The 21,950-nt window shown below is 36.5% G+C and overlaps 1 protein-coding gene across 1 annotated transcript in view; it reads right to left on the bottom strand.

Annotated features, from left to right (window-relative positions):
• The window catches only part of LOC124785992 (transmembrane channel-like protein 7), a 46,631-nt gene that overhangs the window by 9,164 nt on the left and 15,517 nt on the right, over positions 1 to 21,950 (bottom strand). The window contains exons 3-4 of the mRNA XM_047254226.1: positions 1,141 to 1,278; positions 372 to 472 (exon numbers count right to left, since the gene is read on the bottom strand). Coding sequence (XP_047110182.1) covers positions 372 to 472; positions 1,141 to 1,278 — 239 coding nt within the window. The remainder of the gene's footprint in view (positions 1 to 371; positions 473 to 1,140; positions 1,279 to 21,950) is intronic.

The following is a 21,950-nucleotide window of genomic DNA, read 5'->3' as shown; positions in this document are numbered from 1 at the left end:
ACCTCATCATACATAATCACAATATAGAGTTCTGATTTCCTTGCAGACAAGTCTGTTTCTTTCTATATTTATATCTACTTTGAATTATGAAGAGGTTTAGGTTTGTCACATACTGTATAATTTCTGTAAAATGTCATAATATGAAGTTACTTTTGAATTGATAATTACATCACTAAGATCAATAATTTGTATTTTCTCATTCATTATTTGTACTTGGCACAAACAAATAAAGAAAAAAGAAAATATAAAAAGTCTCTTTCATACTTTACATTTAATTTTTTGTAAAGAAGTAGAAATGCCCAAACACACACACACACACACACACACACACACACACACACACACACACACAAAACTGAAGTACACCATACCTGCAGTTTGGATTTGAGCTCCTTCTTCTGTGACATGCTCACAGGCATTGCTTTAATCTGCATGATTTCCTCCCATGTTCTTTCCTCATTTGACTTGATTTCTGTTTAAAGGACCAAACGGCAACTTTATCAGAACATAAAGTACATTGGTGTAGGATGTCTTATCATGAAAGATACTGATGTATACTAGTCAACAGTGTAACATTCTCATTATGATAGTTCAAATAATTTAAGGAGTAAAGGTACCACCTCATCGGATTGTAGACGCATTGAATCATCAAAAGGCACATGAACAAGGCTGAGAATTCTGTTAGCTTTCATACTAAGCTTTTTTCTTAGCTATAAAGTAAACATACATTTAGATATGCATGCCCCCCCCCCCCCCCCCACACACACACACACACACTTACTTTTAGTGAATACATTGTGCTGACACAGCAGCTCAGTTAGGGTGAGGATTGTCTTGCATGTGCATGGAGCGTGCAAGAGAGCAAGGCAGTGGGAGGAAGGTTGGGCAAGGATGGCTCTGAGAGCTGGGAGGGAGGGGCAACTGGTGCTTGGGATAGAAAAGTGGCATAATCACTGAGCTCATTCTGGCCCCACGTATGAGGAGTTGGATGTATGAGGATATTGCACCAATTGGATGGGCGGTTGAATATTTCTTAGCGAGGTGTGGAAAGGACTCTGGGCAGGATGGTTTAGTTGCTCTGGTTATATGTGGAGTTACGGTCCATAAACAACATAAAAAATTGGATTTATTTTCATGTACCTGATAGGTCAGGCAGCATCGCAACATGTGTGTCAACAGCTGCAGATGTACGACGTGCAGTGCTGTGGCATCGACTGCGTGTAGATGTTCGTCGGCGCAATGTTGGCTTTGCATCTCCTCTTACACGTTTTGCAGTTGCTATAATGTTTAAAATAAACCAGTCAATGTTGAGCACAAAATATAATCAAACTCATTTCCTCAAATTGTTTTAAGTTTCTTCACTGTATGGACTAATGCTTTTAAAAAACGTGTCTTAAATTCATATAAGTGTTTCCCATGTAAGCTGTTATACTGAAATAGAAAGATCACTAAATGGCTTGTAGACATTTTTCAAAGCCTTCATTCTTTTTTGTCAATTCCTTTACCCTTAAATATTCAGTTTCTCAGTAACTTTGCTGCCTGTTTATTCTGATAACATATCTAAGATAACTTGCACAATGCCTTATACTAATAAAGCTCTCATTTTCATATGCTTGGTGAAAGGAAACTGCACAGAATGGAATACGTTATTTCACCATAATGTTTCAAACTGTTTAAACTTTTATCTGCAAATGTACACCATCACTTAAGATTGTGCAGCTGTTTCATGCCATAAAATACCATTGGCTAGTGAAAAAGTAAATTCTTATTGTGCTTCACTAAAGAATTTGAAGTTAACCAAGAGTGACAACAGGGGGATGTGTTATCCACACTGCTTTTCAACATGGTTTCAGAGAGAGTGATAAGCAAGGTGGAGATCGATAACCCAGTTAGTATACTGTTTAACCTAGCACATGCCAATGACATTTGCATGCTGTCTGGAAGTTTGAAAGAGTTGAGAGAAGGATATGGCAAACTAGAAAAGCAGGCAGAAGAGTTAGGGCTTCGAGTAAATGACACCAAAACACAGTATCTCTTCGCTTCCAAAATAAATGCTGCTGTTAAAAAGAAATACCTCATGTTAAATGGAGCCAACTATGAGAGATGTGACAAGTCTCAGTGCTTGGGAGTGCTAGTAACCAATGGTAACAGCATACGAGAAGAAATAAAAGCAAGGATAGCTGTGGGAAATAAAGCTTACTGATTTTTTATTATGGTTATTCAGTTGCGTAGCCTGAGCAGAAAATCAAAGGTGACTGTCTATTGAATGGTTATAAGGCCAGTGGTAATATACAGCTCAGAAACATGGACAAGGATGTGGCAGAAGAGGAGTTCCTGAGGAAATTGGAGAAGAAAATATTAAAAAAGATTTTTTGGAGCAGTGAGTGAGGCAGGACAATGGAGAATACAGAAAAAACAAAGAATTGGAAGAACTATACTGTTATGCTGACCAAGAGCAACAGATTAAGATGGTTGGGCCATATAGAGTGAATGTCAGAGGATAGATCTGTCAAGAAGGTCTACGGAAGAAACCCAGGTGGCGGAAGGTGCAAAGGGGCCACTGAAACAGTGGCTGGATGATGTGGAGAATAGCTTGACAAAGGAGGGAGTAAGAAGATGGAGGGAACAAGCAGAAGACTGTCAAGATCAGACTGTGATCATCAGAGGGGCCAAGGCTCTACAGGGAAGATAGCACCAAGGAGTAATTAGTAATGAAGAAGTACAACTAGCTTGTATTATGCAACAGACAGAAATTATTAGCAGTAATTTACTGCTGCACTTCAGAGGGTGGATGGATAAGTAATCGTTCACCTAGCTTATTTTTGTGGTCCAGCCTCAGAGCATGGCATCCTGTCCTCTTTCCTCTAAAATCTCAGTTCCATAAGACTCTTACTTCATAAAACACCCACCAACCCCAACAATATTTTCATGTTGACAGATGTCAACTATTTCAGAGGAAAACGCACATCTCATACCATCTGACCCACTATTGAAATTGCATTTGAAGTTACAATTATGCTGTAGATCTTTCTAAAGTCATCTGAGACTGCCACTCTCCACATCTTGTCCAGAGATGTATCTCCTGTGTCTTATTATACAAACAAGCAACACTACTCACACACACATGTTGGCCACTGGCAAAGCAGCACACACTATATTTTTACCATACAATACCATCCCTGATATGAACAACTAAATCACCTTCTCAACCATGGATTTTACAATCTTTCATTGTACTTGGCATGTAATTCATCCAAACTCTCACAAAATCATATTCCAACATGTACTCAATCTATGTAATACTGTTGCCCATTTCTAAACTACTCGTGTTTTCAATCCGCTGACCTAAAGACAATGCTACAAATCGTCTCTAATGCAACAAATAATAATAATCTCCAAGACCACCTGCATCACCTACTAATCTAACTCTCACCCTAAGCAGACACAGGGCCATCAACAAATTTTAAATGAAACAATATCAACATGTTAGTGGGATGAATGGTGAAGAAGGATCAGTCTCTAGGAAGAAGTTTTGTTGTACTGTGATGTTTCAGCATGCACAGGGCACACTGGTGTAATGGTGATGGATATGTGGACTTGAAACTTCCTGGTAGATTAAAACTTTGTGCCAGACCGGGACTTGAACTTGGAATCTTTGTATTTTGCGGGCAAGTGCTCTACCACCAAGTGCTTGGGTAGCTCAGTTGGTAGAGCACTTGCCTGTGAAAGGCAATGGTCCTGAGTTCGAGTCTCGGTCCGGCACACAGTTTTAATCTGTCGAGAAGTTTCATATCAGCGCACACTCCGCTGCAGAATGAAAATTTCAGTCTGGAAACGTCCCACACACTGGATAAGCCATGTCTCCGTAATATCCTTTTTTCCAGGAAAGATAGTTCTGCAAGGTCTGCAGGAGAGCTTCTGCGAAGTTTGGAAGGTATGAGATGAGGTACTGGCAGAATTAAAGCTGTGAGGATGGGTCATGAGTCATGCTTGGTTAGCTCAGTTGGTAGAGCACTTGCCCGCGAAGTCAAAGGTCCCCGAGTTCGAGTCTCAGTCTGGCACACAGTTTTAATCTGCCAGGAAGTTTCATATCAGCGCGCACTCTGCTGCAGAGTGAAAATTTCGTTCTGATATGTGGACTTAATTGACAGAACAGTATCATACTCAGTAATGAGTAGTTTGTAGTGAGATTAGAAATTTAATTCATCTCTAAATAAAAAAAAAATATTATCTAGAAAGAATCAAAGAAGAGATCAAGCAGTACACAGTAGAGTTCAACCCATTGAGACTGAATTAAACATGTGACTAGCTGATTAATGAATGTTACTCGCGTGTGTTTTCTTGTATTTTACAACATACAATTTTTTGTTTCTTTTGTGTGCACGTTTTGTTACCTAATCCACCACAACCTTGCCACAAGGCCGGTGCAGTCAACATCAGGGCACTAGGAGAACTTATCTTTTGAAACTAATAATGTGACCCAACTGTACTTGAATATTTATTGTTCAGTTTCATGTTGATGTTCTGCTCGGTAAAACTAAGTAAAAATATCACTTGTTTATAAATAGCTTGATTCAACATGTTTCATACTGGCTGTTAAGTGTACACCTGTGACCACAGGTGATAAGTTCACCAATTACAGATCGCATCTGTAGGAGGTGCTGCATAACCCACTTCTAAAGAATACCGGTTTTTACTATTTTTTTAGAAGATTTCTCTTACAATCACTTTTGTGTGAACATTTTTAATGGTATATTTACAATTTAGTAGTTAGGGCTATTCAGTTGTACTTTGACAAATTACTATGTAATGTATTCCGGCATAAACGTATTTGTATACAGAAGTCATTTTCAGTTTTTAGTTTATTTTCTTAGTATTTTAACTATTTTTTTCTTTCTGATTATGATATTGTAAGAAGTCAAAGTCAGATATGATAGTAAGCAAGACACTCATGGCTGAAAAAAAAAAATTAAAAAAAATTGTTTACATGTCACTGTGTTCCCCTTAGGCAGTATGCCTACTGTAAGTTGGAGAAATATTATGTTTACTTTTAAGATAAGCCTACTGAGTACTGCACAAAGTATCTACCGTGAAGTTAATGATTGACGAAGGACTGGAACAAATTATTGAGCTGTCAACAATTTATCACCATGAAACTGTTTCACACAGTTTGTGACAGTATCACATTGTAAGCAACTTTAGAAGTGAATGAATATGTAAAGACATGAGAATCTGTGCACATGTAAAGCTGTAACTATTGTTCTGTACTTAATGGGTAATCCTCTTCCAAAAATTTCATAAAACTGATATTTTCTTTTTTGCTTAAAATGTGATCTGAGATGCCTATTTTATTGTACTGTTCATTCCAAGTTTGTCAGAAACTCTGTTATTGTGTTGTAAAGCGATTCACAGTGCAGAAAAAAATTTTTGACATTGCAGCCAATGTGGCAGCATGTAATTTTAAAAATGGTCTAACAGGCAGTATGGAAATTACAAATATGCTCCAACTTGAGATTGGACCACCATGTTACAAGTTCTGCACAAAAGCAGATGAAAAGAGTATCGAGCAAGCAGAGCAGTGGATGACAAAAACTAGCAAAGAGGCCCACTGGACCACCATGGGCATGTAGAAAATAAGGAGAACCACCACCTCGATTTGGAAGGATTTCTGTGTTGTCCAAGGATTGCCAACTAGAGGTATTTTTAACTTAATTACAAAAACAGTAACCCAAAACTTTAAGCATGGTTTTCTAAAAATTTTTTTTTTATTGGAAGGAAACATAACTTGAGAATAGTTCACGTAATTTTGATTGAAATTTGATGCCAGCAATCTAGATTGAATTCTCTGTCAGTGTATGTAGCTGTTTTCCCATATCTTCAAAAGTATGTTTTCGGGGCACGCTTTTGTCTCAATGTTTTTGGTAAAAACATGACACCTGTTTCAACACATCAACAATTTGTTAGAACTTCCTATTTTTTCAATTATCCTATGTATGCTGATGGAAAATACATTGAAAACCAGTTATAAAAATTAGTTTGTTACAGGTCCAATAGCAGGGCTTTGGGAATTCCCACCGAGGACCAATGTTCCTGCTGCAGGGGGTTTTTCCACCTTGTGCAGCAGTTGGAGGGAGCATCTGACATGGACACAAAAATGATTTCTTAAAGATAAAAGTGTAAGGAATATCATCAAATTTAACATTACTTTTTACTTTACCTGAAAAAAATAATGATCACCACCTATTTTTCATGTGTTCAGAATGTGCTGCCGCCTTAATTGATCAAATTACAGCATGCTGCTGTCTAGAATTTTTTGTGACATGGAAGAAAAAATGTGATTTCCTTGAGAGGATGTAAGTGAAGGAAGTGTCTTCTTTTCTTCAATTATGTGGTATTAAAACACATTCACATGAAGTGTGACCATTTTATTCCCAACAACTGCCATTTACAGTTAGTTTATTTCATTCTTCTGTCAATTAATATACCATGATCACCTTTAGAACACATTTACAACTAATAGCATGGTAACTAGTATGTACAATTTCTATTATATTGTGATTGGAGGATAAAAAACATTTGCTTAAAGCAGATATTGTTATATCAAACCATAGTTATGATACTGTGACATAATAGGGCGTCTAAAAAATTACAATATAAAGTAATCATTTTAAAGTGATGTAAGAACAGATGAAGCAATACATGGTAGTGCTCGATCCCCGACAATGAAAGATACAAGTAACCAGACTATTAAGAAATATTATTCAGATTTGTGTTAGAAATATTATTCAGATTTGTGTTTTGTTGTGGGCGCAAGTTAATGTTGCATGTCATGAGTCATCTGTAACTCTTCTGGCACTTTTGTCGAGTCTAATAAAACATTGCCTCATTGTGTGCACAGTCAACAAGGGGCTGCCACATCATGAATCAGGCAACTAATAATGTGGCACCAGACTGTTCTGTAACAATAGATACTTTGGAAATGAAGACAATATTGGGCAGCTTCCTGTAATGTTCAAGCTCTGTTGTATCGCTTTCCTATGGATTGGTTCCACACTACTGCTAAACTAACAAAATGACAACATTGTTAAACCTATGATTATTTATAATGTTTATTAAGCTGCGTCCATACTCTGAACACCACTGTGAAGTGTGTGGTATTGGATACTTCCCATATGGAATGTGGGAAGAATGCCAGCTTAAATGCCTCTGTACATATGGTAATCAATTCCATCTTGTCTTTGTAGTGCCTACAAGACCAATATGTAGGGAGCTGTGGCATAGTCCTAGATTCCTCGCTTAATGCTGGTTCCTGAAACTTTGCAAGTAGGATTTCTTGGGATAGTTTGTGACTATCTTTAAGTGTCTTCCTGTTCGTTTTTCAGCATTTCTGTGATGCACTCCTGTGGGTGAAACAAACCTATTGCTGCTTGTACCCTTCTTTGTATACATTTAAAATTCCCTGTGTGCCATGTGTAGCACTATTTCAACTTGGTCTTCTAGTTTGGTAGCACTTCTGGTACTTTGCCACTGATGCAAGCAGCTTGTCTCTCTGGTTTGGAAGTGTTTAGCTAGCCATGCACTGTGCATCGGGGGCTGTGAGCAGAGCCAGGAGGACAACACAGTTACTCGTTGGCCAGGCTGTGAGTTGAGAGTTGGCTTGCCGATACACAGCCGTCTCACTGCATGGAGTTATTGTGGGCCTGCAGACCAGAGCAGTCTTGAGGCACTGCAACCTGTGGCTTAAGGATTTGCTGATAATGAGCCTCTGTTCCATGGATGCCAGGCACAAGAGGTTATGTTGTGGCCACGGCATGTGCATAATTGATCATTGCAAGCAACATTCAATTCTGAACAGGTCTGCAATCAGATGGATACTACAACTACTGTTATCTAACAACTACTTACATGCAGTGCACTGACAGACTGTGTTAATAATTGATTTACTAAACTAATGGTCCACAGTACTTTATGTTTGCTGTATAATCTTACAGACTCTGAACAATTGTATGTTGTCGGTGAACAGTTGGCTTGCTAGATTTTGTATGTTATGATTAGTGTTACAGCTATACTGATCGGCTGCACCACCAATAGCTACTACCACTAACTGAAGGTACAGTTGTTTTCCATTTCTAATACTGAGCTGTCACAGGTTCATTTCTGAGTTGTTTCTTGTGCCTTGTATGTGCTGGTGGGCTGAGGTTCAAGTACCAAGTTGTATGTGACGGCAGTATTCAGACGGCAAACATCCAGGCTTCCGCAAAATGGAAGTTTAATTCTTAATTGTTGTTATTTGTATTTATCTTCTTCCTGTTTTTAATTGTATGTATAGCAAATTTTTGATTTCTGTGGGCTCAGTATAGTTCTCAACTTACTTGCACTGGTTTCTTGTTTTATGCTATAATGTACTGAACAAACTTGAAGAATAACTCAACTACAACAATCAAATATAATTGATTCACCATGACACAACTGAAAGTTGTGTACAATCTAAGTTCAAATTTGATTCTCTCACTCATGAGGAGCAACCACCTTAATCAATTATGACATCTGTTAACTCCTCCAAAAGTAATTCAATTTACCAATGTCATTGATGTTTCTTTCCTATTATTTTGAACCACCACAACCAAAGAAAGGTTTCTCTCACAGAGTATGTGGGAACAGCATCATTGAGTTAATAGGTATGACAGAGGGGCTGGGCTGTATCGCAGACTCAGGGGCGTTAGGATCCTTAGAAATAATGAAAGCCATTCACTAAAACAATCACTGCAAGACTATTCAACTATTACGACATTAAAGATTTGTGGGAAACATTTGATTGTACCATGATCAATTTATGTGATTTCTTGTGGCTGCTTGCAGAAAATCCAGGTCTGAATCCTGGTCTGGCATGAATTTTGTATTGCCACAGAAGCTGAGTAATGTGGTGATTACTGTGTTAGTTAACAGTATTAATGGATTTTAATCTTTCCAAGCATAAAACCAAGTAAGAGATTGTAGATCACTGACTGAAAAGCAGATTTAATTAAATACAAACATGTAAAACCAAATACAAGCAAAGTCAATTAGGGAACTGAATTAAAGTCAAATCAATCTGTACTGTTCCACAGTAAAGTGACAATGGCATGAGATATTGCTACAACTGCAAGGTATTGACATATTGTACAGATTCATACACCATGTGGTCATCATGCAGGATCTCTACAACTAGTGTGGACTTGTCTGTATCAATGGTTCAATACCTTGATGGAGAATGTGGTGTCACCGCCAGATACCACACTTGCTAGGTGGTAGCTTTAAATCGGCCGCAGTCCATTAGTACATGTCGGACCCGCGTGTCGCCACTGTGTGATCGCAGACCGAGCGCCACCACAAGGCAGGTCTCGAGATACGGACTAGCACTCGCCCCAGTTGTACGGACGACTTTGCTAGCGACTACACGGACGAAGCATTGCTCATTAGCCGAGCTAATAGTTAGAATAGCCTTCAGCTAAGTCAATGGCTACGACCTAGCAAGGCGCCATTAGTAACATTGCATATATCTAAAGAGTCTCACTTGTATCGCCACAATCTCCAGATGTACCAAAAGGATGGATTAAAGTTAAGTAGTTCAGAAGCTAAGTACTTTTCTTTATAGCATTCATTACGTATCCTGTTACAGACCTATATCTTGCCTGCTAAACGCGTGCCTTTCGGCTACTTCCGTGGCGTGGCCGTCTTGCTACGCCACAACAGAGAACATAGTTCAATCCTTTTGTTTCTGGGTGCTATTTAGTAATGAAATGGGTATTCCTTCATGATTGATTAGCTGATGAGTGAGGAGTCATGGGCTTATGTTGAGGTAAGGCACCTGAGATCTGTTTATAGAGAAAGTGTCATCCTGTCCAAGCCTCGACAAAACCTGGAGAGTGCATGCTTGTAATTTCAGAAGTGGTATGTAATGGTATCCACAAAACAAATGAAATATTTTGGTGCAGAGAAGATGATCTTTTGGCGCAAAGAAGGTGGCACCTGTTCAAGTGGAGCTATTGCTAGTGCTTGGCACTTTTCATGTGAACAAGGTTCTTATGAACCTGTCAATGCTGTGGAGGCCAACACCCAGAAAGAAAACTCATGAGCCAAAGAGCACTATGTGAGGCATCAAATGCAAGAGAAAATGTGGAGAACTGGTAGCAACTAACAGTTACCCTAAACATGTGATGGGTTTAGGATTCTGGGAACACAATGGCAAAGTATGGTGTCATTTGAGTCCAAATGTAAGTGCTGCAATTTTTTCTGTAGACAATTTCTTCAACATTTAAGTTGCAGATGAAGATGCAGTGGGTTATGGTTGGCATAAATGAGTCTGTTGGTCATTGGAAAAGGCAGTGTTCAGTGGCAACAAAACCATGGGTATTGGGAGTAACAGTGTAAAGGAAAGTGGCATCGCTTCTGCAGCAAGGACAAGGTATCCAATTTTCTCCACAAGATGACTGGAGATAGCAAGAGCTATTGGCACATGAAGGAAGCAGATGCAACATCATGCTGGGTGACCCTGAACGAATAAGAAGAAGAAGGAGAAGAATATTAAGATGAGGCCTTAGTGGTGCCATGATAGCATCAACTGTGTATTCAGAATAGACTAGTCTGAAGTAAATACTGCAGAAATAAACCATGGACATGGTACTATAAGAATAAAAAAAGATGACTGCTCCACAGATCAAAATCTAATGGGAGAATTACAGATAAAAAACGTGAGCAAATAAAATTGTAAGGATTTGCCCTATTTCAGTTGATTAATGTAGGTACACCAAGATTACTAGAAATGGCTTCATCAGAAACAAGCAATGAGTGGAATAGCAAGGTAATACAGAACTACAAATAACAAGAAAGATAGCAGTAATCTCTACATTATGCAAAGATGAAAGTCAAGCTGGAGGAAATTTTATTAAGATGTGACTGGTGTTGGATACAAGAAAGGGAAGTGAAATTTTTAACGAGGAGGCAAACTGCAGAACTTAGAAGAGCTATTACAGGAATTAATGTCATTTAAAGCTTTCCTTTTCCATGTAAACATATTTTAATAGGCATTTTAATTATTTATTTCCAGGGTAATGTCAGGTTATGCACATAAATATAGCATATAGCAGTGACAAGAAAAACATAAACACACTGAAAAATTGTGGAAAAGTAGTGTCAAATGTAATGGTTTAACAGAAGCAGAAATATGTTCTGAGCAAAAACCTAAACTAGCGGCATCTGATGTAGGCATTTTACTACCTCATGAGGTACAGGTAAGTGAATGAAAGTCTGAGCCTGATGGATGTAGTGACTGTGGCTGGAACCCAAGTGATCCTGGGCAATGGTCCTATCCATTTAATAACAGTGATGGAGACAATTGTTGGGAAGGGCATTTCAAACATTGACCATCAAACAGTTCAACAGTTTATAGAAAAGCATAGTAGAAAATTTACCACACATCACTTGTATTCCAAATGTTCTAACAATATATCTGAAAAGAAAAAGAAAATAAAAGAAAATCCTCTTCTACTGGCCATGCTTATTATTTCAGAACGACCCCAAAAGGCCTGTTACATCTAGGTTAGCTAAAATAGAAAAAGAAGTTGATTACCCCAAAACAGTTTGTTGTACAAAAATAATTGTTTAGCATGGAGATGTTTTGAACAAAGCCTAGTAGGTAGCAGTGTGCATTCCATGTTCCATTTAGTGTTCAAGACTTTTTACATGAGCCTTTAAAAAGAATTTTGGATGTTACTATTTTTTTAGCTTCAAGAAATTTGCCTTTGAGGGGATGTAACTGCCAATTAGGAGAGCCAGATGATGGAGACTTCTTGGGGTTTAATTGGATTATTGACTAAATATGACTCATTTTTAAGATAATATACAAATTATGTCAAAACCTGTCAAGAGAAAGATGAAGAGATACTGCACTTTTTATTTTGAAGAGCACATAGTGAGTGTTTATCTTTCTTCTTCTTCTTCTTCTTCTTCTTCTTTCGATGCGACTGGAGTTGTATCTAAGACCAAACATAGTATTCTGCTTTTAAGGTATGTGTTTTAACAAAGAGGAAAATAAATGAGATTCACGAGAGGTTTCTGGAATATTTTGATTTGCAGAAAACACAGATGATGCAATTAGTAATGCTGTCATAGATGTATTTAACAAGCATGAAATTGATTTACAACACTGTCATGGTCACTGCTTTGACAATAGATCAAACATAGCTGGATAAATAAAAGGTGTGCAAGCAAAAATTAGAGACATTTATTCACTGGTAACATTTTCTCCTTGTGCAGCTCAACTTGGAACTTAGTAGGATTACATGCTAACAAGAGGCAATGAAGTAGTCTGTACATTCTCCAAATGTCTGAACCAGCTGTACAATTTCTTCTGTGCAAGCTGACACGAGATGAGAATGGTTGTTAAAATATACTGACAGTTGATCTCTTTGTGGGCTGTCTGAAACAAGATGGAGTGCAAGTTGAGGCAGTGGAGTCTATAGCAGAGAAGCTACCAGAAGTAACAGAAGCTTTAAAATTATCAAAAAGTCAACACAGTTTGTCTCATGATAGGGTAGCAGAAGTAAAGGGCATTATCAGTTATTTCTCCAATCTGAAACACTGATTCTCTTGAATGACTGGAAAGGCACTTTAGGCCACATACATGTAACAAGTTTGATTCTGCACTTGAAAGATATTTCCCTTGATACTGAAATGAAAACTGTTAAATCTCCTAATGGTCGCCAAAGATAAGGACGTAAGAGCTCTATTGCCTGAAGGCGAGCTACAAAAAAAGGCTTCTGAAATTGGGAATGGGGCAGTTTTTTCAAAGAAGAGAGGAAGGGAGGAAGATTTTCACTGATGAATCTTTTTGAGGTGGCAGTGGAGCATCTGACATGCTCTCAGATGAAACTGTAAAACAACACTTTTAAATAAGAGGTTTTGGATGTAATCACAGGCAAGACAGTTTCTTAGATGGATTCTTAGTAAGAGGAAATGAGAAATATTTGTGCAACTTTTGAAGCCATTCTCAGAGTAAATATATAAATTACAACTTCTCCTGAAGATCACATTTATAATTTGACAAAGATATACAAATGTTTAAGTAAGTGAGTGCGGCTACTTTTCCAGATTTGACAAAGGCAACAAAAAACAAAGGGATTACATTTCTTCTTCTAAATGAAATTCATAAATTCAGGTTTCAATTTGTGTTTCCTCTACTTTGCACTGCACTCAGGATTTTCATTATCCCAATAGTTACTGTTCCTTCAGGCAAGAGCAGATTTAGCAAAATCAGCATTAATAAAAAATCATTTAAGATCAGCTTTAGGCCAAGAGAAACTTAATCATATAGCACTAGAATCGATAGAGTATGAACTTCTTTCTAAATAAGCTTTAGTGATGTAATGGTTAACTACATCATCTGCAAGCATGGAAGATTCTTATCTGAAATTGTTCAGCTGACACAAACAGTTTCAACCAGACTTTTTAAATCAAGATAATGAAATATGTGCTAAATGTTGGGTTTGTTTCCTTTAGTAGCTATTATTATTATTTCTTTCCTTTCTCAGACGTTATGTCTGGTTAAAAATGGAAAGTGATGCGGACCTTGATCACGCGTGACTTCCTTTCAACTGTACGGTATATGTTACACTGCATTTAGGAACTTTCGTGTAATTGAATATGTATCAATAATTACAGATTTCTGTAGTTGTATGTATACGTTTGGATGTAGCTGTATTGTATTAATGTACTGGTGGATATTGTGTGGTATGACTCCTGTAGTTGATAGTATAATTGGTATAATGTCAACTTTATCCTGATGCCACATGTCCTTGACTTCCTCAGCCAGTTGGATGTATTTTTCAATTTTTTCTCCTGTTTTCTTCTGTATATTTGTTTATTGGGTATGGATATTTCGATTAGTTGTGTTAATTTCTTCTTTTTATTGGTGAGTATGATGTAAGGTTTGTTATGTGGTGCTGTTTTATCTGTTATAATGGTTCTGTTCCAGTATAATTTGTATTCATCATTTTCCAGTACATTTTGTGGTGCATACTTGTACGTGGGCACGTGTTGTTTTATTAGTTTATGTTGTATGGCAAGTTGTTGATGTATTATTTTTGCTACATTGTCATGTCTTCTGATGTATTCTGTATTTGCTAGTATTGTACATCCGCTTATGATGTGATATACTGTTTCTATTTGTTGTTTACAAAGTCTGCATTTATCTGTTGTTGTATTGGGATCTTTAATAATATGCTTGCTGTAATATCTGGTGTTTATTGTTTGATCCTGTACTGCAATCATGAATCCTTGCATCTCACTGTATATATTGCCTTTTCTTAGCCATGTGTTGGATGCATCTTGATCGATGTGTGGCTGTGTTAGACGATACGGGTGCTTGCCATGTAGTGTTTTCTTTTTCCAATTTACTTTCTTTGTATCTGTTGATGTTATGTGATCTAAATGGTTGTAAAAGTGCTTATGAAATTGCAGTGGTGTAGCTGATGTATATATATGAGTGATTGCTTTGCATATTTTGCTAGTTTCTGCTTGTTCTATAAAGAATTTTCTTAAACTGTCTACCTGTCCATAATGTAGGTTTTTTATGTCGATAAATCCCCTTCCTCCTTCCTTTCTGCTTAATGTGAATCTTTCTGTTGCTGAATGTATGTGATGTATTCTATATTTGTGGCATTTTGATCGTGTAAGTGTATTTAGTGCTTCTAGGTCTGTGTTACTCCATTTCAATACTCCAAATGAGTAGGTCAATATTGGTATAGCATAAGTATTTATAGCTTTTGTCTTGTTACTTGTTGTCAATTCTGTTTTCAGTATTTTTGTTAGTCTTTGTCTATATGTTTCTTTTAGTTCTTCTTTAATATTTGTATTATCTATTCCTATTTTTTGTCTGTATCCTAGATATTTATAAGCATCTGTTTTTTCCATCGCTTCTATGCAGTCGCTGTGGTTATCCAATATGTAATCTTCTTGTTTAGTGTGTTTTCCCTTGACTATGCTATTTTTCTTACATTTGTCTGTTCCAAAAGCCATATTTATACCATTTCTGAATACTTCTGTTATCTTTAGTAATTGGTTGAGTTGCTGCTGCCAGTAGTTTTAGATCATCCATGTACAGCAAGTGTGTGATTTTGTGTGGGTATGTTCCAGTAATATTATATCCATAATCTGTATTATTTAGCATGTTGGATAGTGGTTTCAGAGCAAGGCAGAACCAGAAAGGACTTAATGAGTCTCCTTGGTATATTCCACACTTAATCTGCATTGGCTGTGATGTGATATTATTTGAATTCGTTTGGATATGAAGTGTGGTTTTCAAATTTTTCATTACTATGTTTAGGAACTGTATCAATTTAGGATCTACTTTGTATATTTCCAATATTTGGGGTTCAATGTATGTGTAGTGTAGCAACCTTTGTTTAGTTTTAGCTTGATATGTCACCTCTGCATCTATTATCAGTTGCTCTTTACATCCTCGTGCTCCTTTGCAGCAGCCCTTTTTGTTCTTCATTATTATTATTATTATTATTATTATTATTGTCATTGTTGTTGGTGGATTTGTGTGTGTGTGTGTGTGTGTGTGTGTGTGTGTACTAATATTTGTACCTATTCAAATACGGTGCATTCAATTAATAAATAAATTAACTGCAGGGCACTGTAGGCAGCATATATTTACTGCTCAGTGTAAAACAACATATTAATGAATCAATATTAGTGATAGTTAGCTCCTACAGGCTGAGAAGACTTGGGACTCCTCACAAATGAATCCATGAAATCTATGAGTGACCTGGGTAGAGGGGGCAGTGTTTTGAACAACAGTAAATACACAAACTATAGACTCTTACCCACACTTCAAACTTAAATACCTGTAACAAAAAAACAGTGTTTGCCACAACAGCAAATTAAGAGAGCAAATCAAGAAGTGAGAAATGCAGAATTGTTGTTGAAAGTGATCTCTACTCAAATTAGTGAACAGTTCAAGTTACAATTGAAAGAAAACAATGATAAGAAAGTGAACAATCAGAGCAACTAGAGGTAACGTTAGTGCAAAGTACTGGCAAACATTTGATTCAAAACTTAAAGAAAACAATAAGCAAATAGTTGGATAATTACATTTGTTTAATGCAGAAGAATAATGAAAGACTCAACAAAATTAGAAGTCAATTTGAAATCTACAGAGAGAAAATCTTAGATCTGAAAGTGTGCACTGAAACTGGATTCAATAATGAAAATGTTGGTACAGTAACGACAAAGTAGCCTTGTTGTTGAAGGAGAAGGTTCAGTTTAGGAAATCAATGATGACCTTGCTACAAAGATAAAATTTCAGACTGTATGACAGAGGTAAACAATACTAATTCTGACATTTTAACAAATGTGGACCTGCTACTAGCTCAAAATGGCAAAGTATTACGAAGATTTAAGAAAATAGTCTCAAAGAACATGCACTGAACCAAGAAACCAAGAGTGAGGAGCTTGCAGAGTTACAGTACTTACTAAAAGTATTTGTGATGAAGGTGAGGATAGTTTCAAGATTTTGACAAGATACTGTAACAACATATTAATGAATGACTTAATTCTTTTAGAGAATTCCTGTTTTGTCAGAAGATTGAGAAGGTTGCTGACTTTGGCATGAAGACTGTAAGTGACACTTATTTGGAATGTTACAGGGAACTTTGCTGAGGGGAAATTATTCTCTGCATCAGTGGTGTAACTTTACTAAAAATTGCGTACCAGAGAGCTGCAATAAACTTACAGGAAGGAAGGTGACAGTTGTTGAAGTCAGTGTTGTAGAAAACAGCAATGAGGAGCAGGAACACTAACATTTCTGTCCCCAGAGGATCACAACTCAATTTGTGATTTGGGTATGGCAAAACCATTACTTTGACGATTTTCATACTTGCATGCTGCACGTCTTGTTCTACTCATCTTTTCTTCCACTGTGAACCTCTCTTCTACCCATCAGTTAAGAATCGTTTTTGTTAGAATTAAAGTGTAATTCCACAGTACAAGAAAAAATTCATTTACTTTTGTATTTGCTTGATGAGAAATTTTCTGGTATTTTTGGAAAAAGGAATTTGTTTCTTATTATCTTCATTTGAAAAAAGATTTTTTATATACAGGTTTTATGTACAGATGACATGTCCGCTTTATTTAAAAAATGATGTGATGTAGATGAAATATCAGGTATGCTGGTATATTTGTGCTGTTTTAAAGAAATGTGACTAGTTTTGCTGAAATATTGCATTTTTGTAAACAAAGGAATCTGTATTTGTTCTGAGTAATTTACTTAAAGAGTGAATATTTTGTAGTTTTGAAACTGGTTGAATACATAGATATAAATAAAATACAGGAATTTTGGCACTGTTTTGGAAATTATTTTACATTTTTCATGAAATCTGGTTGTCTACTGAACTATTAGTTAAAAGATAGGATGTCAGCCTTATTGGTATTTTAGTGCAATATTGTGGGCATAGCCAGCTGTAGGTATGACAACTGTGGAAACATCTCAGGAAACAATGAGAATTTCTGTTCAAAGTGGAGATCTTAGAGCTATGTTTTTGCTGTTCAAAGTGGAGATCTTAGAGCTATGTTTTTGCTAATTGTGTTAACTTTTTTTTTAAATCCCTGTGGCAGTTTAGGAATAAATTTTCACTTCAGGAACAACTTACTTGTCAGATCTCACCTGTAAAGAAATGTTGCAAACCTACATGTTGTACTGTACTTATGTGAGAATTCTGAAGTGGATTTGAAGTAATGGGTTGTGATGAAGGTGAGAAGAATGGTGCAAGTAGGCCGATGATAGTTTAGGGATTTCGTATGTTCAGAATCATAGTGTTTCATATTCAGTGTGTAAACTTCTTTATGTTTTGAGCAGAGTGTAAATTAATTTTGTGCTATCATTTAATGGAATGTGCAAATGCTAAGATGACTTGATGATGTGTTAGCTGCGAGTCTGATGGTTCTGAAGCATGTGGAATTTCAGGCAAGCAGTGACGATATGTTACTGGGATAAAAAAGCTAAGATAGCCAGCTGTGTGAAATGTAGAATAAATTAACACTGTAGCTGTCTACAGGTAAGTGCCACCTGATTGCTATTTTTCAAACATATGTTTGACATATACAGGTTGATTCTTATTAACGTTTAAAAAAAACCAAAGTGACACTGATGATGCTGAGACAAGTAATTTAAGACACATAGGGTTGAATGTCAGGAAATGCCCCAAAAGTGAATGACAAATGCCACCACATGGTGGACCTCACCATACAAGCATTAGCTGACTCTACTGGTCTGTCACACCTAATCATCCCAACCCAAGTCAAGTATTCACCTCGGTGTGGCTCTGGGCCCAAGTGCACAAATTTAGCATGTGAGGCTTTGGGTTTGAGTCTTGCTTCTGGCAGGCATTATTTTTGTCATTGTGTTAAACAATTGTCCGCTTACATTGGGGTAAGATTTATTATTTTATTTACCGATGTCATGGTCTCTGCTGGTTTATTACAAAGTACAGTACAACAAAAACCTACTGTATTGTGTCACAAGTAAATGAGTATATGCTTCTGAATTGTGTCATTACCAGTAAATGACCTATGTTGCCCTTCCTAAGTAATGTCTGTATACAAAATAAATAAATAAATAAATAAATAAATAAAAATAAAGGGACAAAAAGGAAAGAAATACAAAGTAAGAACAGCTTTCATTTGGTTACAACAAGGACAATAATTTTGCAACTTTTACATTTACAACAGATAACATTTAAAAAAAAAGAAAAAGTCACCCTCAGCCAATAGGTATCACTGGATTAAGATATGGAGGGGCATGTGGTCAGCACACCGCACTCCCAGCCATTGAAAATTTTTGTGACTGGAGCCACTACTACTCAATCAAGTAGAGCTGCTACTTCTCAATCAGGCATCTCCTCAACTGACCTCACAAGGGCTGACTGCACCCTGCTTGTCAACAACACTCAGCAGTGACTCATCCAAGTGCTAGCCAAGTCTGACAGCACTTAACTTTGGTGATCTGACAGGAACCAGTGTTACCAATGCGGCAAAGCCATTTAGCAACATTTACAAAAGGTGTTTGAAATTTGAACTGTTTGCTCAAATGCGTGTATTATATAGCTCAACCATCCCTTTATGCCCAAGCCCATCTGCTGTTCATGCGATGAGGTCGTCATCTTGTGACATCACATGTTCAACATTTCTCATCCATTTTGGGGTATTTCCTGACATTCGCGACCCCATTAAATCACGTCATTTACAGTGCTTCACTGGTTCCTACACATGAATAAGAATCACCCTGCATGTAATGTAAAATTGAGTACAACAGGGACTGGAGGGTCATCAAAACTAGAAGGGAGTTTTACTATTGTAATTTAAATTAACAAGGCATACCTTTTTAAACATGGGTGTTGGATATCATAGTTGTGAAACATAGTTTTGAAATTACTACAAGATTAACTGTGAGTGTTCACTTACTTTCCTGTCAATAGGTTGTAAGAAATTGTCATTGTTATGTTCTACTTTGCATTGTTTTTTGCTTTGCAGAGCAAAGTTCTTCTGGGAGTTGTATATAGTTTATTTATTGTAAAAGTTTTCCCTACATTCCTGCTAGTTTTAAGATTCTTTACTTGCCTAAAATGATCTAGAATTGTAAAATTTGAATGATTATGTAACATGTTCTTTATTACTTATGTAGAGGTTCATTCTTAGGTCCTTCAAATAACTGTCTAACTGTAAAAATTTTGTCAGGTCCTATACTATGTTCCAGTTCTGGATATGATGTGTATGATTATTTAGGCTGCTTGTGAAACTGAAGTTTAAAGACTTGATTAGAAGGTAGGAAGGAAGTGGGAATAGATCTTCATTCTTCATGTCTACAAATGTATTTCTTATTTCTCAACACAGTCACCCTGGTAATGAACACATTTCTCCCAACAAGAGATCAGTTTGTAGATATCATCACTATAGAATGTCTGACTTGTTCAAAGAACCACAGTCTCACCTCTACTTGTACTACTTCATTATCAAAATGAGGTCCTTGAAGGTGTTCATTAAGTTTTGGAAACAGATGTAAATCGGGTGGGGCCAAATCAGAACTGTATGTAGGATGATCAACAACAGGGAAATCAGACTGTGGCAAACATCGCAGCACTCATGTGTGGTCTGGCATTGTCATGCTGAAGTAGAGGGTGCTCCATTTGTGGACAAACTCTTTCAGTTTTGTAAGATCTCTCACAACAGTACAGTTGCATTAAACACTGCCATGTTACATGCTACAAACTGGGTCCCTCTACTGGCAGAGGGTTGTAACTTGTGTCAGCAAAGTAGGAAAGTCAACCGAGTAATATGCACGACAGTAATACCTCAACCAATCTTGAGAACAGAATAAAAATTTCTGAGGCATTACCTTTCAGCACGATCTCGTACTTGAGATAATGCAGAACTCTGTTAATAATTCCTAAGTTTTCACTTTTCAACTATGTTCATAAATGTACTTTTTAAGTGATTTAGTATTTGGGTATTATTCAAGTATTTTCAAAGGTGCATGACCAGTAGCTAACTTAGCAACTTTTGTTTATTGCAGAGAATTTAGTGTACCTTCTTCCAAGAATATCTGATTAATATTGAAGTTTATCATTTTTTGCTAATTATGATAAGTGGAGAACGTAATGTTATTTCTTCTTAATGAACTAACTTACTTACTAGGCGTTATGTCACTTTCATTAACATTTTCTTTCAGGTACTAGATGGGTCACTCAATGTACAAAAAAGTTTTCTTATTTTACCATTTTCAAATAATTAGTTCTTGCATCATTTTACTAAATGTATATTAATATATGGTTGTCTTATTCTGTTCCTGATTTACAACATTCACAAGAAACAACCTGCTCACTTATTATTTTGCTGTGTTTCTTCACTGGTATGTCACTCTAATGTTTTTGATTTCCATTTAAAGAGCTTTGTTAAAATTTTTTATTAATTTGATTCCTCTAACGTTCTGTCTCAAATAAACTGTAATGTGGAAATGGAATTAAAATCTCCCTGAATTAAAAATGAAATAATTATTCTTACCATGAATTCCTATTTGGCTCCTTCATTTTCAGGATTTTTTATATACTTGCCATCAGTTCTATTTTGTGAGTTTTCTTGTAATATTCTATATAAATTTTCATGAAAAATTTTCACAATTGTGGAGAATTTATGTTCCATAGTGGCATAAAATTTTATACATATGGTATATATGACATTCTGCGAGGAGGTAATCCATGGTTGACAGTCTCTTATTCAAACTGAATCAACCAATATCAGTGTCTCAGATTTACACATCCGATACCATTTTTGCTCATATTTACAGGAATTTTAATTTCTGCTCAGGAGTCAGGTTCATTAATGAAATTTTCTGTTGCTACTGTTTCTTTATCCTATTTAAAGGTAACTAAGAAAATTTGGAATATTTTACAGAGAATAAGAGTAAAGACAGATTTATATGCATGAGTACATTTGTTTTTTAAACAGGTTATACTTTGGGATCTCCAGCAGCAGGTACACTGGGAAATATTTCTGTCAGTCATTTGGAAAACAAATTCTTTGAAGAACACCGTCATCTCTCAAAACGTGTCACATGGTGTATGACATCGAAAACAACCTTGTAATCCTTCATACAATGAAGAAGGAATACATTATGGACATATATGAACAATTAGAATTTTAGGCAGACCTACAAAAATACAAAGAAAAAATGCTCAATGAGCCGTGCACTCATAAAAGCATCAGTTTCTTGGACATCTGCCACCCCATTATTGATGAATTTCTTTGAAGTTAATCCACAAATCTGTTACTGTATCTAGAAGTTTGTAAACATGCTGTTTAAGCAGCACACTGTGTGTCCAAGCTATACTAATGATCTCTGCAGTTCTCTAAGGTTC

Source organism: Schistocerca piceifrons, chromosome 1, assembly GCF_021461385.2.
Source record: "Schistocerca piceifrons isolate TAMUIC-IGC-003096 chromosome 1, iqSchPice1.1, whole genome shotgun sequence".
NCBI classification, from domain to species: Eukaryota; Metazoa; Arthropoda; class Insecta; order Orthoptera; family Acrididae; genus Schistocerca; species Schistocerca piceifrons.
This window is presented reverse-complemented; position numbering and strand designations above follow the sequence as displayed.